Source organism: Rhinopithecus bieti, unplaced genomic scaffold, assembly GCF_001698545.2.
Source record: "Rhinopithecus bieti isolate Rb0 unplaced genomic scaffold, ASM169854v2 scaffold_2572, whole genome shotgun sequence".
NCBI classification, from domain to species: Eukaryota; Metazoa; Chordata; class Mammalia; order Primates; family Cercopithecidae; genus Rhinopithecus; species Rhinopithecus bieti.
The window spans coordinates 1,865,412-1,883,976 of NW_016804595.1; the positions used below are offsets into that span (position 1 = coordinate 1,865,412).

The following is an 18,565-nucleotide window of genomic DNA, read 5'->3' on the forward strand; positions in this document are numbered from 1 at the left end:
ACAGTGTGGCGATTCCTCAAGGATATAGAACTAGAAATATCATTTGACTCAGCAATCCCATTACTGCATATATACCCAAAGGTTTATAAATCATGCTACTACAAAGACATATACACACATACGTTTATTGTGGCACTATTCACAATAGCAAAGACTTGGAACCAGCCCAAATGTCCATCAGTGACAGACTGGATTAAGAAAATGTGGCACATATACACCATGGAATACTATGCAGCCATAAAAAAGGATGAATTCATGTCCTTTGCAGGGACATGGATGAAGCCGGAAACTATCATTCTCAGCAAACTATCACAAAGACAGAAAACCAAACACCGCATATTCTCACTCACAGGTGGGAATTGAACAATGAAAACACTTGGACACAGGGTGGGGAACATCACACCCCAGGGCCTGTTGGGGGGTGGGAAGCTGGGGGAGGGATAGCATTAGGAGAAATACCTAATGTAAATGACGAGTTTTTGCAGCAAACCAACATGGCACATGTATACCTATGTATCAGACCTGCACGTTGTGCACATGTACTCTAGAACTTAAAGTATAAGAAAAAATAAAAAATAAAAAAAGAGGAAGAAAATCTTGTAAAAAAAGACCAAAAAAAATCATAAAATTTTATGAGAAAAAAATCAAAAGAGTTAATGAACAAGCCACAAATTGGAAGAAGATATTGGCAACCCACAAAATTCATGTAACGAACTCAAGATAAAAACAAATCACCCCAACAGAAAAATGGACAATGGATATGAACAGGCAGTTCACAGAATAAAGCAGAATGGCCAATAAATATATGAAAATATGTTCAATGTTACTACAAGTTAGGCAAATAAAAGTAAAACAAAATATTACTGCATAAAATAATATTGACATAAATGTAAAAATCTGGTAATTTTAAGGGTTGGCAGATTATGGAAAAATGGGGCTGTCATAAACTGTTGGCTAGAATGTACACTTTCAAAAGCTCTTTGGCAACATCTAGTCAAAGATATGCATATTTCATGAATGTGAAATTCTATGTATATATCCTAGCCTAGGCCAAGGTACATTAGGGAAGCACAAAAATTTTCCAGTAATAAATACATGGGCATGAATAACTTTTAAGAGTACCAATTTTCAGATTCTAAACTTCATATGTACTCCTTTCTGATGTGATCTGCCTGTGACTGTGTCTGTGTAATATGTATTCTTCTTTTAAAATCTCTCCTTTCACCATCACCTTTTTCCTTCCCTAAAGAAAGGTATATTTCTCACTCCTTCCGGATCTTGCTATAATGCTTTATTCAGGAATGTAAATACCAACAGGGCATCAAACAAATATACAACTCAAGAGGGCAATGCCCTGAGAAATGAGAGAAGGCGAAATAGAAAGAGCTTGCATAAGAAGTATTAAAGGGGAGATGATACTTATTTCATCTAGGGAACAAACTTAAATTAGCTGATGGTCACATGGATACATATTAATTCATTTATTTGAGTTTAAAAATAAAGTCGGAATTTTCTAAAAGAAAGTTTTATTCAGTAGTTTCATTTGTTTGACTGGCTTTGTTAACTGAGTTATAGAGCAGACACTTTCCACTATTAAGTAAGCTAAATCTACAGATACAAAGTTTTGATGAAAATATATAAACCTACAATATACAATATTCCTAAACTATTTAAACTTATAATAAACTTCAGATATCAACTTAAAAATGAGTGACTGTTTTCATAATATTTCAAAAAAATTCAGAGATAATTTACATAATAAGTAAAACCTTAGAAAACCACTGCCCCAGAAAAACCCTCACATAATACATACAAGATCTGGGTATTCAATGTAATTTTGTTTGTAGAAAAAACTTAAAATGTCCATCAATAGAGGAATATAAAAAATTGTAATACACTCATACAATGAAATATTATAAAATATTAAAATAGGTGAACTACATATACAAGGACCAATGTGATATAATCTAAAAAGAGATAAACATGGTTTGATCTCAAAAATATAATGCTGAGTGAAAAAACCAGATTATTTATACAGTGTTTAAAAACCACTAAAACAATACTAAATGTCATTTATGAATACATATATTTGTGGTAAAAATATATGAAATGAATAGGAAAGATATTCTGCTTACTTCTGAACAGGAAAGAGGGTAAGGAAGTGGGGGTAAGGAGAATTGACCTGAAGCTGTTTTACTTTACTCCCCATTTTAAGAACTTAAGTAAATGTTGCAAAATGTTGATGTCTATTAAATTTGGTTGACGTGTGTTATTATTTATAATTATCTGTAGTTGAAATATTTCAGAAATAAAACAAACATTAAAAAATCGATAAGTAATAGGTGGAAATCCTTTTTAAATGAAATTACTTACAGACCAAGGTGGTGGGACAGAAGTTACCTCTGGAGTATGAAAATAAGCAACGCCATTATGGTAAGTATAAGGATATCCAGTTGAAGTTGTTAGATACATTGTTCCAGCTGCTGGCATTATACTAGAACCTAAAGCAAAGATTAAATAATAATAATTAAAATGTTCACTTTAACTGTTAAAATGTAGTTTCTAAACACTTCAGAAAATATTTATCTTAATATACCTATGTAGCTATGGTAAAAATGGAATGTCACAGGTATTTTAAAAAAATTCCTTATGTCAAAGTATCTTTGAAGCATGTATTTTTAAACTCAATACCTTAAAGCTTTTAGTTTAAGATGATTAAAAGAAAAGATAAACAATGCTAATAAGAAATACTAAATATGTATCAATTCAGATTCCAACACCAGTATGCTACACAGAGCTTAACAATTTAGATTATCATCAGCAAAGTAATTATTTGTACAAATATAAATTATGTATAATTACTTTAAGACTACATACACTATAGTAAAGTTCCTAAGGTCTTGGTTAGACCTTTTATTTCTGAAAGTTCAAAGATGATGGAAGCAGTAGAGTTGGAGAAGATTCTACTTTCCTGAAGACATTTTGGTTCCACCCTACTAATTCTTTGGATATCCTACCAGCAAACATTCATTCATGCTGTGGCTCTCTTTTATCTCTCTTTTCTATGATCTATTCTCTATCTAGTCTCCCTTTGCTACAACTGCTGCTGTTGCAAACATGACCTCAAGTCTTCATGTGGCTAGTCTGGGGTCCCCATCTCTTTTCCCAGGCCAAGTTATATAAACCCCCACCACAAACCAAAAAACAATAAATAATATACATTTTTTTTTTTTTTTTTTTGTCATGGAGGAGACTTTAAAAGTTAAATTAGCCAAATTAGATTAGGGTCTTAACCAGCAAGGTTATATAAATTAGTGAAACTGACAATTCTTCTTCCACCTGTACTAGTGCTTCTCAAAGTTTCACATAAATTAGAATCACCTAAATTGTTTATTAAAATGCAAATTCCAGGGACTTATCTTCAGAGATTTTGAGTCAGTAAATCTGGGACAGGGCCTAAGAATTTGCATTTTGACAGCTTCCAATGAACTGACACTGTCTGCAAACCACACTGCAAATAGCACGGGCCTACCACTTTAAGTAATACTATTGCTCCTCAGCTTTTATATTTTCACTGCATTTGATCTAGTATTGTTATTATTTATTTTAATGGTTCTTAATTAGATCTTTTTGAGAATCCGATGAAAACCAGGGACCTTTTCCTCAGATATATATACAGTCAAACACAATTTTACATGCAATTCTGGAGGTCCATGGATTCCCCCCAAAAGTTATTCAACTATTATTCAAAGATAATGATAATGGTTCATTATTCAATAATGGTTCATTATTCAAAGAACATGAACCATGCTTTACTCGCTAAATAAATAAATTTTCAGTGCATACTATCTCAAGGCATTGAACTGGGCCCTAGTGATACAGCAAAAAATAAAAAAATTAGAAATGAGATGGTCTGTATCTTCAAAGAAGTTAGGTCTGGTAGGGAAGATAGTAATTACTTGATTACACAATTAATTAATTAAATACAATTTTGATAAATACATGAGGCAGTATAGGGTATGATACTGAACATTTCAATTATTATATATACAAAACATATATAAAAATCACTATATATACATATATATGGAACATTTGTGATGAAATGATGTTTCAGCTAAGCTCTAAAGAATGAATTGGATGGCAAAGAACATTCTAGGTAAAGAAAACAGTATATTAGATTCTGAGAACAGGAGTATAGTATGTTCTGGAACTGAAAGAAGGCTAGATGGCTAAAGCATGGAAAGAAAAGGGAAGAATACCTCAAAATAAGCTGAGCATAAGACAATAAGAGGTGCACTTTGAGAGATCACTCCGGCTTCCTTGTGATTGATGGATTAGAAGGGAGAAAGATTGGATTCAGAGAGACCACTTAGGACGATTTTCCAGGAATTAAGGTAAGCAAAGTGGTTAGCTGGGACTCGGGTGTTGGTAATGGAGATGGAAAGAAATGACAGATCTAAGAAAAAACTAAGATAAGAATCCCTTATTTGTAAATGTACTTTTAATACCTATTTTTCTTTGCAGAAAAGTCAAAAGAACTTTGGAATCAAACAGTCCTGCATTTGAAGGCTAATGCCACCACTCACCATTAGGCTATTTAACCCCATATTTCTCAAAGTTGGATAAGGGATGGATGGTGTATCAGGAGATATGAAAAAGCAGAGGCTGAACATAGTAATCTTCCTACAGAATCAGTTTTGTTCAATTGTTTTGGGAAACATTTTATATTCAAATAAACAATATGATATTATGGAACAGAATGCAAATTATGCATGATGTTTTTACATAAATCGTGAGACTTTAAAGAAAATTTGCAATTCCCATATGCTGCAGTGGGTTAGGAACCACAACATGCCAAGATTAACTCTCCTCTACAAGTATTTCAGCAGAAACATTTTTAAAACAATGACTTTACCTTTTTGGGATTGAATTTTCTATTTACAAAAATAGATATAATAATACGGCATGGGGTTCTATGAAGATTAAATGAAAACCCATAACATTGACCCTTCCACTAAGCAGTTTTGAAAAAACAGTTAGTATATTTGAAAGCATTCAGCACAGTGCTGATTTATTTTCTATTTCAGCAACTGGTAGATCATACTATGAACATTACTATTTAGTACATATTGCTGGTGATAATGGGCTAAAGGACTGTTACTATATGTTCTAGCTTAATCTTTGCAAGTAACAACAATAGTCCGAAAATATTCAGCATTCTGCCATATTTAGTGCATTCCATTTTGTATTAACCTACTGAGGATACTTTGTCTCCTAAATTAACAAATACTAAGTCAAAATTAATCTCTTAATTTGTTGTAGTTGCGGCAACTGTATTAACTGAATATTTATTGTTTCTAAGTCAAAAGCATAACAGTCCAAATGAATACAATCTATTAATTTGTTAACAGATTATATATAATAATTACCAAATGTTTTAAACATTCCCGTAGACACTAGGATGTGGCCAAGAGAAAATAAGTTAGTTATTAATTTTACATCACATTTCTCCTTCTAGTCAAAGACTGTTTGGAATTTTAATAAACATTAAAGGTAAAAAGTTAACTATGAAGATGCCTAACTTAATAAATAGAAAGAGTGAGGAAAGAATAATAGAATTGAAAGCATTGGAGAAATTTGAGGAAAGTAGATACATAACTTAGCTAATTCCTAAAGCTTTAGGGATTGTCTCCCTGAAAATTATGACACACCTGGCTGGGTCACAGTACATAGCATGCAGCGAGTTTCTGGTATTAGTTCTACGTTTTCACTTTCAATATTTTTACTCTGATTAATTTTAAATTACTTTCTAATTAAATTTTTTCTCATTAGTAAGTCTAAATTATTAAAGTACTTCTAATTACTTTTGCTATTTTAAATTATATTTTCATCATTAAAGATTGTTCCTTTAATGATATAACTACACAGAATATACTTAAGCATCTTTATGTATATAAAGTTTTTTCCCAACCAAAAAAATTGAGATACATTATTTTGTGGCAAAAAATACTCAGTTTTTCCACCAACTTTGCTAAAATAACTATTAAATGAAAGAAACATGATCTTTTAATAAAGTTCTATAAAAAGTCTTATATTTCAAAAAAGAACCAAGCAAAAATATTTAAAAATACATTAGTTTTCAATACATACGAGGGATCCCTACTTGTTGTTTTCTTATTGCTGGACCAATGTTCAGCTTCTTATCCTTGTAATTAAGTTTTTCAGCCTAAAATAAAGAAAAAGGAAATTATTTTACTATTTTAGCACTATTATTTATAAATAAGGAAAAATCAGTTAGAAAGAATTTCAAAAATTCAGACTATAACATTCTTTGAAATCAGCAAGGAATAGTGGGAAAGAGCAGTCTTCAGACTGAAATAGATCTAGGTGTGACCGCAATTCCCCATTTGTAACACAGTCAATCCTCATTACTCATGGATTCTGTATTTGTGAATTTACCTATTTGCTAAAATTTATTTGTAATCCTAAAATTAATATTTGTGGCAATTTTGAGGTTATTAGTGGACACGTGCAGAGTGGCAGAAAATTTGAGTAGCCTGATGCACATGCTCCCAGCTGAGGTCACATAAGGCGATATTCTTTCTTCTTGTTCCAGTGCTCATACTCTAAGAGAGAGCTTTCTATTTAGTGGCATGCTTTCTCCATTTTTGTGCTTTTTTGTTGGTGATTGTGCTATTTAAAATGGCCCCCATGTGCATTGCTGAAGTGCTGGCTAGCACAAGAAGACTGTCATAGGCCTTATGGAGAAGATATATATTAGATGTACTTAATTCAAGCATGAATTATAGTGCTATTGGCCATGGCTTCAATGTTAATGAACCAGTAATCTGTTATATATGATGCCTTTAAATGGAAAAACACAAAAAACAAGGTTATATATTGATAGGTTGATGGCAATATTGTGACCAGAGGTTCTTGGGAACCTTACCTTGTGTTTCCCCTAGAAAGAGTAGTTCAGCATTTGCTAATTCAGTGTTCCTAGCAATGATAGAGAACATAACTGCCACAAATAACAAGAATTTACTGTATATGATTTTAATAACATATAATTCAAATTCTACTTTTTTTCTAAAAAAGTTAAATGTTATATTTGCCTTAACTTAAAGTTATCACACTGAATTGCTGGCTATAGGCTTTTTCTGTGAATATTCTTAGTTTATATAATGTTTTTCACAGGAGGGAAATCATCTCAGATAACCTCACTGTTGGAATCCACATTTGTAGTGTTTTTTAAACATTCAAAATGCTATTAACACTTTGCAAAAGACATATCCCCAAGTTCTTAGTTTAAGTAAATAAAGCGAAACATTATATTACAGTTTCACAACCATACTCGTAATGATTTTGGAATTTGCTCTTCTGCAGATCAAGTTTCCTACAGACCAATGCCAATCTTAAGATGAAAACCTTTTTAAAAAAGCAATTGATTACTGTATTCGAACCCTGAAAAGATTAGTTTCAAATACAAAAGTTCCAGAAATGAAGTTAAATACACCAAAAAATCATACCTCTTGTAAAATTTTTTGTGCATCTTCTTGTGTTTCAAAAGTGACGAAACCATACCTAAATAAATGCATTAATTATTACTAATTAATCATTTTCTTAGAATGTTATATTAATTATATTAAAATGTTTTAAAATTTTGCTTTTAAATAATGGGCCACTGTAGGAGTAGGCATCTTTCTATGCTGCACTAGCATGGGAATCTTAGAAGAATCACTCACAGTTTAACACTGTCACCTCCCTTGGTCAGGGAACTAAAAGAAAAAAAAACCCTGAGATCCTGAAACAGCTTCAGCCCTCAGCTATATGTAAGAAAGAAAAGCACAAGAGATTCATGCTGTGGCTTAAAAATTGGGATGCAATAAATTTCAATCCAGAGCAATAATCTATTAAACTAATAGAAGTTTGGCTAAGAGAAATCAAAGTTGAAAAATAACTAAAAAATTAAACATTTCAACACAATAAAATTTCTTATATTGGTGAATGGCTATGTAAATGTATTATTTAGTTATTATTATTAGCACATATAACTGATAATGTAATTATTAGTATATTTCCCAAACAATATCAATTAAAATATGTACAATGCAGATTTCATATCTGTTTTCATACATAATTAACTTCAAACACAATTCATATAATGTTCAAGATACAAATACACATAAATAATGTGCTTCATGTCCAAAAGCCAAAATAGGTAGAGAAAAGTAACAAAAGAAAGAAAAGTGTATCTCTCAAAACATAATTGCCATTTAGATAACTTAAGGAAACTCTTCTGAGTAATGCTAAATATCTTCACTATTTTCTTCAATTCATAATTACTGAATCATATACCAAGTTTCTTCTTTTAAACAAAGGAATTTCTCTTTATCTATTTGCCCAAATATTAAAAGAGTTAAGGAATTATTTTACACTATTTTTTTTTTTGGTAGAACACACACACCACCCAGTGGAAAAGGCATAAAATACAGTTTACATTTCCATGTATGTTTTTCAATGATTAAAAAATGGATATTACCAAAACATTGCAAATTCTGTTAGTAAAACAAAAGAGGTAAAATCTCACTTCATCTTAATACTGTTTGGCATTCTGAGGAAGTATCTCATTTATTTAAAAATAACCTTTCTGTAGAATCCCATCTCTTCCAGAGTATCCATCTGTCGAATGTTGTTTCTCACTAATATCACTGCAATGGGTCCCTTTTCTTACGCCTATAAATATGGGTCTTTCAAGAAAATAAATACAATACTTTACTGCCTTATCTATTTTCTTTTAACTTTGCATTCCAACTCCTTAAGTGAGTGTACTATGCAAGCTACCTTTTTTTTTTTTTCCTGAAATTGGGCTTTGTACACATAACAATCCACTGAAACAGCTCTATACATTTAAAGACACAGTTTATTGCTTTCTTCTCATTTTCATTATCATTGATAGGGTAATTCAAAATCATTCTCACTAGAATTATATTTCTCATATTGGTCCCCCAATTAGGTCTCTGAGGCACAACCTACAGACATTTCTTGGTGTCAGCTGTTTTCAAATAAAGCTCTCTATAGCCTAAAGCAGGGATACAATTCCAAAAGAATCTGATTCCTTTAGCTTCTCATTCCTCAGCTAATGTACATCTGCTACTCACATAAAGTGCTTGCTACCTAACAGTGAATGGTCCCTCCACCCAGGCAGGAATAACTTCCCAACAAATTAAGAAATACTACAGTGTCTCCTCCCTCCAAAATACACACACACACACACACACACACACACACACACACACACACACACAAACAGGAAATCAAAAGGTAGGAGGAAAGAAGAGGGCATGATAGTCTCCGCTGGAAAATGGAACCAAAGTAAACTGGCATACAAAACCTAGTAATCCAATGAAGATAGAGTTGTTAATTCTATAGACAATCTATAGTGATACTAACCCTTTGGATACTCCAGCTCTGTCATTTACAATCTTCACTTCTTTCACAGACCCATACTGGGAAAAAAATTTTCTTAAATCACTTTCATTTGTCTAATGGCATAAAAAGAAAACATTAAAAAACATTTTTTAGTTGATAAAAGATGAATAATTCTCATGCTTGCTCTGGAGACAGAAAAAGTTATAGATAAGATGCATGAAAAATGCCTCTCATGCACAAAACAGTGCATAAACCACCAGGTGATTAAAATCAATATAAATACCTTGCTTTATACAATAGCTATGTTGTTAAATTACTGTATGTCAATAAAAATGTAAGCTGAATTATTTTAAAACTACAAAGCTCATTATTTAAAGAAATCTTTAAATGATTCTTGTTCGCTAGCTGGCCAGTTTTTTAAAAAACAATTTGGATTAGGAATGCTATTTCCATAGTAAGGGTATATTACTATTGGCTCTTGTGGCTCAGAGACAGTCATGGCAGTGGAACTAGGTTGTGTTGGCCTACACCAATCATTCTATTTTAATCAGTAGTCTCAGGAACTCCTTTCCTAAGTCAGTTTTAGGAAAGGAATGTATTTCCAAAAGTGCTTCAACTCAACTGTGAGAACAATGGAGTGACTATAATTTTGAGTTATTAGATTCCTTATCTGTACTCAATATACATTTCAGCTAAATTCAGACATTGTTTTGGTAGTAAAATAAAAATTGGAATCATAATTACATTTAAAACATACAAGGTATCTACAAAGATGGTTTTGGCATATCTGTTTTTCTAATCAAAATAGTCTGATAATAGACTCATATCACCTTTTCTCAGAATACTGACATTAAATTCATTGCAATTTCATTTTCTGGTTTAGCTGTAACTGTTTGTCGACAAGAGTAACTTTTCTCTAGAATAAAATTTCTTTATATACACCAGAAAAAGACATGCCTTAGTGCAGAGCTATGCCTTTTGAGTTCAACTGTCACCTCACTACTCACATACACTATTGGTTTTTAGTTGGTAACATAAAGCCTGCTAAGCTGGGTAATGACAAATACTGATTCAATCTAAGAAAAACTGAATGCCTTTTATTTCAGTTAACAGAAAATGAAATCAATGCTAGAATAAGAATTGTTACTAGATATTTGAATACAAATTAATTCCAACTATTCTCTGGTAGAATAATCACTAGCTCAATTTTGTAGCTCCACTTCTTCAATGACAAAGGGACAGTCAAGAAAAGTAAGCATTAAGAGAGATAGTCTGTTCGCTTCTAAAAATGAAAGGTCAAAAAGTCTGTGACTACTTGCTATTACAGTAAATTATTTCCTTGCTGGACTTTATCTGTGGTTTTGAAAAAGGTATAAGCATACAGGAGGGAGCCCTAGCAGTTACCATAAAGCTATGGCTGCCTTATAACAACCGTCTCCAAAGTTCATGCTGCAGCTGATGGGCTTCAGTAACCTCAAATAACTTGGCCATACAAATATTTATATTTATTGATAACTTATTTTTAAAAACATGCTAAGCTATTGTAATATAAATGAATTCCCAAATTGAACATTTCTGCCAGCCGTCAGTATTTTCCACAGATACAGAAAACCTTTCTAAAAATAAATATTTTATAAGAAATAATTTTCTTACTTTATTTTAGTGAAACAATCATACACTTGTTTAAGACTCATTGTTTTGGCAAATACACTAAGCGTAACATTTCTCTTGTGCAGGAAAAAAGAAATTCCACCCAAATTGTAACAGATTGACTATATGGAAATAGTGAGTTACAAATGTCAAATATCACACCTAATGGCATAAGGAAAGTTTTTTTTTTTGTAAAAAATAACTCCCTATAATTTCTAATATGTAAAATAGAGTCTTGGAAGTCCTTCCATATATCCATTTAAAAGTAAGAGTATTCCACTTACAATACCTATGCATGCCTTTCTTGTAGGTGTTTACTCTTGCGGGGTGAGGGGCACTGCACATCATCTCATGAACTATGCTTCCTTGAAAGAGTGGAATGGCTGATTACATGATGTAAATATATTACTTTTTAAAAAACTTTTATTTTAGGTTCGGGGTACACGTGCAGATTTGTTATAAAGATAAATCGTCATGGGGGTTTGTTGTACAGATTATTTCGGCACCCAGGTACTAAGTCTAGTACCGAATAGTTATTTTTTTCTGCTTAAATATATTATTTTTAAGATGCTTTATTTTGACAAGGACACAGGACTTTTTTGGTAATCAAATCCTAAACTCTAACATAGAAAGTGCTTTGCAAAGAATAGACACCTAGGAGGTTGCTCAGGAATCTGAGATAAGAGTTGGGATAAAGAAATAGTATTTCATAAAACTAAGTTTTTAAAGAATTGAGTCTCTTTTGAAAATTATAATCATTCATTATTTTGGCTATTGGAGTATAGGCAAGAAAGTATAATTAGTTCTGGTATGGAAGAGTGTGGAGCTACGAGACAGAAAACGAGGCTTCTAGTCTCACTCTGTCACTATGTGACTGGCTAGGAGCCTACAGCAAGTCAATGAGGCTCAATTTCCTTGTATTTGACATTGAACAGTTTTTATACTTTATGTAACCTACATGTTGGTTTGAAAGATTCTTTATAATAAAGTAATCCAAATCTATTAATCATTATGCAAATATGTTATGATTTTATAGCTGCACAAAGAAACAATTTCTGAGAAATAAAGACTTCTAATGAAAAAATACACTTTACTGCATGCATAAATAGGTACCTTAAAGTCAATTCCTCCTACAAAGATGCGATTAGGGATCACTGTTCCATATCTTGGGGCACTTGTTGGGTTATTCAAAGGCACAGGCGACACAGGATTAGGGGATGGAGATAATGAATCTGTTTGCATCTGGTCTGATGTTTGCTGTAAAATAAAATTCTTTTACACTTTTTGCACTGGGTATAATGCAGTCTGCTTTTGATGCAGACTGAAAACGCATATCTTTCAAAAAGATGAGTCATTTAGGTAAAATATAATATTCTAGGCTTTACTTTTAATATTATAAAATTATAATTAGAGCTAAGAGCTTTTTAGAGCAACAGAACTAGGAAACACAGAATCTACTCCATTATAGAGATTTTAAATATTAAGTACATTATTTAAAATGCTTATATTATCAAACCGATTACTTAATTATTAAGGGGAATATTAAACTCATGAAGATGTTTGAGAAAGAGAAAAACAGTCCCAGCCTGACACAATCAGCTAGGCCCTGGTGTTGTTAGGAGTTGGCCTGGCACTCACAGCTAGGCTGTGGTGTTCTCTCATTAACAGAACACTAACATCAGACAAAGTCACCCTGTGACTCTGATGGATTAAGATTAAAAACAAGACCACTCCACAATCATGTTTGAAGGCTGACTAAAACAAAGGCATTGCCCAAATCACAATAATAACCAAACATCCCTCCATTCTGGCTGATATGAGTGACTGCTCCTTCTTTATCAGTTATAGTTTTGGCATCGATTCATTTTTCTTTCCTTTTAGATAAAAGTTAACATATCCAATCACAGAATTACTACCATTTCCTGACGATATACATTCCAGAGTAAAGCCTTACTTCCTTAAACCCTCTCTAAAAATTGCTCAACACAAGCCTATATCCTATGAGTTCTAACACCTTCTAATTGAGAGGCCCCATGGTTTCTGTTTTCCCTTGTTTGAACGACTAACAGACCCAAGTTCACTAAATGACGCATGTGTTCCTGGTGGTCTTTAACTAACGGTCATTGACAAGTTAATAAACTCTAACATTCACATTCACCATTTTCAGCCTGAAGGTCAAAATTTTAAATGCACTTGTCAATTTGAAGATTGGACTGATTTTGTTAAAAATTATATACTTATAGCTCATAAATGTTTATTCCAAAGAATTAGCTCAGTACATATCCATATGTTCACAACGATAAGTTAGAGGATCTAATTTAAATTTTAATAAACATATATAAATGTATAAGCCTTTGCAGAATGGTAAAATAATAGACTTTTAAGGTATAACTGAAAGAAAACCAGGACTTGAGAATCATGTAGAAGAGAAACCAGTTCAAGAACTGGTGAATTATTTTCCATCTGGAAACACTAAACACACTTCTGAGACAGTCTAATATCCTAAATGTGTGCTTCAAAAAACTCGAAGTAAACTGGGTGTTGTGGCTTGCGCCTGTAATCCCAGCTGCTTGGGAGGCTGAGGCAGGAGGATTGCTTGAGGTCAGGAGTTCAACCCCAGCCTGGGCAACAAAGCGAGACCCCGTCTCAAAAAGAAAGAAAAAGAAAATAACAAATCTTGAAGTTCATAATTCCAATTCTCTGAGAAACAAACACATGAAAATGAATTTCCAGCTCAGGTAATAGAGTTGTTCTTTTTCAAATTTGTGTTCTTTCTTCTCTGGTCAATACAATCACAATCCCTCAATTAATCTTTGCAAGATGTACAGAGAAATGACTAGGGCAGGAGTGGCAATTGGGCTATAGGCTGGATCTTATGGGCTCTCTTCCCCATCCAGCCTTAAGGAAGTACATACTCCTAATAAGGGAATACGTAAATACTTCTTTTAAAACACGGAAAAGCCACCACATTTAATAATTACTATGTTGTAGTTTCCAGTGAAAGAAACTGGGAATCTAATCTTAACAACTTTCTCTCTGGGCACTTGGAGGTTATTTGTGACATCAGTCACTTTGCTCAGTAGGATATAATGCTCAGAATGGGTAATTCTGGAATGCTTAGTATTTTTCAACTGTGGATTTTGTATCGCTAGAAATAATATAACAGCTCTAGTAGATGTAATCTTGTCTTTCTGCCCATTTGTTTACAGTGTCAAAATTACCTATTTGCTAAATTAAAAAAAATCATTCTTCATGAAATTCTCTTATTGAAAATAAGATGTACTAATTTGTTCGCAAATTTAAGTAAAAGACAAACCCCAGTATATTTCATCGAGGGAAGGATGAAATGAACGGAAGTAAACAGTGCTTTATTTCCAATCTCGAGAAACTAAAGGATACTCCCTGAGAAAAGAAAAACCTTTCACACTCAATTCACTTCACTCTCCTCCACTCTCTAAGGCTCCTGCTCTAATGTGGGCTCGCTTTGCTTAATTTTTCTCCCTCATCATTTTCTAACATACGATATAATTTACTTATTATGTCCATTATCTGTCTCCACTATTATGTAATGCACTAGGGCAGGAGTTTTGCTTTTTTCACGGCAGCATCTAAAGTACTGACAGTACACAGCAGGTGCTCAATGAATATCTGTTGAATGACTAAAAGTGAATCATTTCTTCAGGAGAGACCTGCTCACGATATGCCAAATAGGCTGAAGGCAAAAGAATACAGTATAACAGCAGTCTACTACATATATATATACACACATATGTATATCTGTATATGTGTATATATATATATTTGAGACGGAGTCTCGCTCTGATGCCAGGCTGGAGTGCAGTGGCGTGATTTCGGCTCACTGCAACCTCTGCCTCCCCGGTTCAAGAGATTCTTCTGCCTCAGCCTCCCGAGTAGCTGGGACTACAGGAGTGCACTAATTTTTTTGTATTTTTAGTAGACACAGGGTTTCACCATGTTGGACAGGATGGTCTCGATCTCCTGACCTCGTGATCCGCTCGCCTCAGCTTCCCAATGTGTTGGGATTACAGGCGTGAGCCACCGCTCCAGGCCTACAAAATATTTTAATGTTAGCAATAGCAAGGCTCAGGTAGAGGCAACATCTAAGTTCATTATTAACAATTAGTGATGCATTGAGTTAAACAACAAAGAAAGCCTCAAATTCTAACTAGCAATAAATTCCGCACGTGTTACGGAAGCACCTAGAAGGGGACTGTTGTCGGGTCTGAAGTCTCCTCCGTTTGCTAAAACTTCCAGCACTAGAGAGTTTATTAAACTTCTCCTCCAAAGCAATGTGCCCTCACTGGCTCCTCCCCTTGAGTCAACCTCGAGATCTAGCATCTATTTTGCAAAGGAAGACAGCAGGAACGGGCGGGCTAACCGTCGCAGTCACTGCCTCGGCGCTCCTCCCCCTCCAAGGCCAGCAAGTTGCGGCACTGGGGGAAATGGCCGCGGCGACAACTTCCTCGAGTTCTCTCGGGTCATCGTGAACTTGGGCACCGAAACGAGGATCCACCCCCTCCCCACCAAAGTGCGGGAGGGAAAAGAAGGCCAGCCAGCGAGAAATTTTGCCCCGCAAATCCGCCAGCAGCAGTGGCGGGAACCCTCAACGGCACCGACCCCGCCGCTGGCCTCGTGCGCAGCTGGTCCCCACCCTCGCGCGGCGCTCCCTGATTGGCTGCTGGCGGCGGGATGGGGCGGGGCTGGACGGCACGTTGCCGCTGCGCCTCGGGCCTGTGTGGGCAGTCTTCCTTCGATTCCCCAAGTCCGCTCTGACTGGCTTGGGTGCACAGCCAGTGCTTCAGTGTCCAGATCCCACCTGGGCCACAGGCGGGCCCCCGCGAGGTCTCTCAGACCTTCCGGACCTCGCTGACCAGTCAGGGAGTGGAGGCGTCGACCGCCCTGGCAACTCCTCGCTCTGGGCCGCTGGGTCGAAGTTCGGCCAGAGGGAGCGTCAAAGACGCTGCCTTAGCCCAATTTCGGCGGGAAAGCAGTTTATCTGCTTGGACTCCGCTGGGTGCCCGGCAGCCCGCCGCCTCCCGAAACATCCGCGCCTGAGGTCCCCTGGCCCGTCTACACCCAGTCCAGGCCCCGTAGCGGCGCCTTCCTGACCCCCATGACACAGCCAGACGAGGTCTGCGGGCGGGCGGCTCCTGGCAGCGGTCGATGGAGCACCTGGCCACGTTTCTTCCTAACCAGATAGCGAGCGTTTGGGGTCTTCACCTTGCCCCTCCAGGCCCTTAGGGACGGGCTCCACGCTGCTCCTTCTCCCCGCTACCCCGCGCCCTGGGGCCCTGATCGCCGTACTCACCTGTCCGGACTCGGTTTCCATCTTCCTCTCTGCTCTTCAGAGACGCAGGGTAGGGAAGAGAAGCCTAAAGTTTGAAACCACCTTCACGCCAAGGCAGCAGCGCTGCTTGTCCTGCCTGGGACTCTCGCCCCCTGGCGGCGAGGGCGGCGGTGGCAGCTGCAGGGGAGCAGACTCGGACCCGGGCCCTGAACCTGCCACCTGCCGGGTGGGGAGAAGCAGGCAGCGTCGCCTCGGGTGGCAGGCGGCGGTGCGGGCGGGCGCCGCAAGCCGGAGAGGGGCGCGGGCGGGCGAGTTTCGGCTGTGGCTCTGGGACTCCAAGTCGGGGCGTCTCAGGGGCAGAGCGCAAGGCACAGCGGGGCGGGCGTGGGGCGTGCGGAGCGAGGGCTCTGTTCTGGGACCCCTCTCGCCTGCTCTCAGACGGCTGGGGAGGAGAGAGCGAGCGGTCAGGCAAAGCTCCATGCACGGCACGCCTTCCCGTCTCCTCCACTTTTGAAGAGTCGGCCTCTGGGACTGGTGGGTTTCGAGAGGTTGAGGTGACCTTAAGCCTTTACTGGGCTAGAAGAAGCCGATTGACGGGCGACTTCCGAAGACTGGTGTAATGCGAAGAAGGTTCTAGAGTCAAACTCTGACTCTTGGGGCCTGACGCGCCAAACTCGGGGGCTCCCGACAAGCCGCGGACGCCTCTCTGCACCTGTTGCCGCCGTCACTCATCCCGCCAGGCGGGCGGGGCCGCGCGGGTGGCTTCGTCAGGACCTGCCGCTCAGCCTAGTCGGGCTCCGGTGCCCGCCCCGGACCGTGCCCTAAGCAGGTCCCGGCCCCGCTGAGCACCTCCAGCAGTGGCACAGCCTCTGGAATGGTCCCGGACGAAGCCACCCTCACGGTAGGGGGCGACTTAGCGGCTCCACCCTCCAACAGCCTTGTGATCGCCTTTGGAAGAAGATTGCATTAAAAAAAAATTAATGAATTAATTAACTAATTATTTTATTTTATTTTGAAACAGAGTCTCGCACTGTCGCCCAGGCTGGAGTGCAGTGGCGCGATCTCGGCTTACTGCAGCCTCCACCTCCCAGATTCAAGCTGTTCTCCTTGTCTCAGCCTCCCGAGTAACTGGGATTACAGGTGCCTGCTACCACACCCGGCTAATTTTTGTATTTTTAGTAGAGAAGGGGTTTCACCATGTTGGCCAGGCTTGAAATCCTGACTTCAAGTGATCTGCCTGTCTTGGCCTCTCAAAGTGTTGCGATTACAGGCGTGAGCCACCGTGCCCGTCCAGTTAACTATTTAGACACAAAGGCTCACTCTGTCGCCCAGGCTGGAGTGCAGTGGCGCGATCTCACGCTCACTGCATTCTCGACCTACTGGGCTCAAGCGATCCTCCCACCTCAGCCTTCTGAGTAGCTGGGACCACAGGCAGGCCCACGCCACCACGCCTAGCTGAAAGAAGACTGCTTTGTAAAGAATACGTATTTTTGGTAGGTAGCTAAAATGATTACAACTGGATAAACTTATAGTAATGATGATTATTATTATAGCTGCCATTTATCAAGTACTTTGTTTCAGGCACAATGCTTTATGATTAGTATCATTTAATCTTTTCATTCTCACAGCAAACTTTCAGATAGATGCTCCAATTATCGTCATAGCACGTGATGAAGCAGAGGTTTGGAGGATAAGTAATTTGATCAAGATCTAAAGCTGTAGGAGTTTAATCCTGGGTCTCCCCCCAACCCACAGTTCTTGATCTTAACCATTTTACCATATATTTTTAAAGAATCAGCAGTAACAACTGCTTAAAAGTTACACCAGTAACAACTATTGTACACACTACTATAAAAGTTTGACTTTGGGTTACTTTGGCTTCAAGATATAGAATTAAAAAAAGAGTAACTATATTAATTTTGATTTGTTCAAAGATTAGCTCTTCATATTATTTACCCAAAATAAAATGGGAAACAATTTTTGTTTATCTTACCCGAAGAATCCCTAAAGTCATTATACATGTCTGCATGCAATTTAAGCTCATTTTGTCAGGTTTAAGTCTCTGTGGAAACAGAGAATACAAACCTATTTAGATGAAAACTCATATTCTAAAGCATAATAATTTTACTGTTCAATACCAGTAGAACTAATCTTCTTTGGGCATTTTTTTTT

The 18,565-nt window shown here is 37.0% G+C and overlaps 1 protein-coding gene and 1 long non-coding RNA gene across 5 annotated transcripts in view; one reads left to right on the top strand and one right to left on the bottom strand.

Annotated features, from left to right (window-relative positions):
* The window catches only part of BOLL (boule RNA binding protein), a 60,696-nt gene extending 43,685 nt beyond the window's left edge, over positions 1-17,011 (bottom strand). Inside the window, exons 1-6 of one of the 4 annotated variants that reach the window (XM_017869317.1) lie at positions 16,415-17,011; positions 12,199-12,342; positions 9,457-9,548; positions 7,533-7,587; positions 6,154-6,229; positions 2,374-2,501 (exon numbers count right to left, since the gene is read on the bottom strand). In XM_017869317.1, the coding sequence (XP_017724806.1) occupies positions 2,374-2,501; positions 6,154-6,229; positions 7,533-7,587; positions 9,457-9,548; positions 12,199-12,342; positions 16,415-16,435 (516 nt within the window). In that variant the 5' untranslated portion in view covers positions 16,436-17,011. Of the gene's footprint in view, positions 1-2,373; positions 2,502-6,153; positions 6,230-7,532; positions 7,588-9,456; positions 9,549-12,198; positions 12,343-15,089; positions 15,128-15,484; positions 15,780-16,414 lie in introns of those variants that run through there. The other 3 variants (XM_017869318.1, XM_017869319.1, XM_017869320.1) reach the window with 3 other exon arrangements.
* LOC108527839 (uncharacterized) lies at positions 2,373-5,307 on the top strand. Its single transcript, XR_001884951.1, has 2 exons — positions 2,373-2,433; positions 4,528-5,307. It is a non-coding gene; the product is annotated as an uncharacterized LOC108527839 (long non-coding RNA).
* Positions 17,012-18,565: the final 1,554 nt, after the last annotated feature.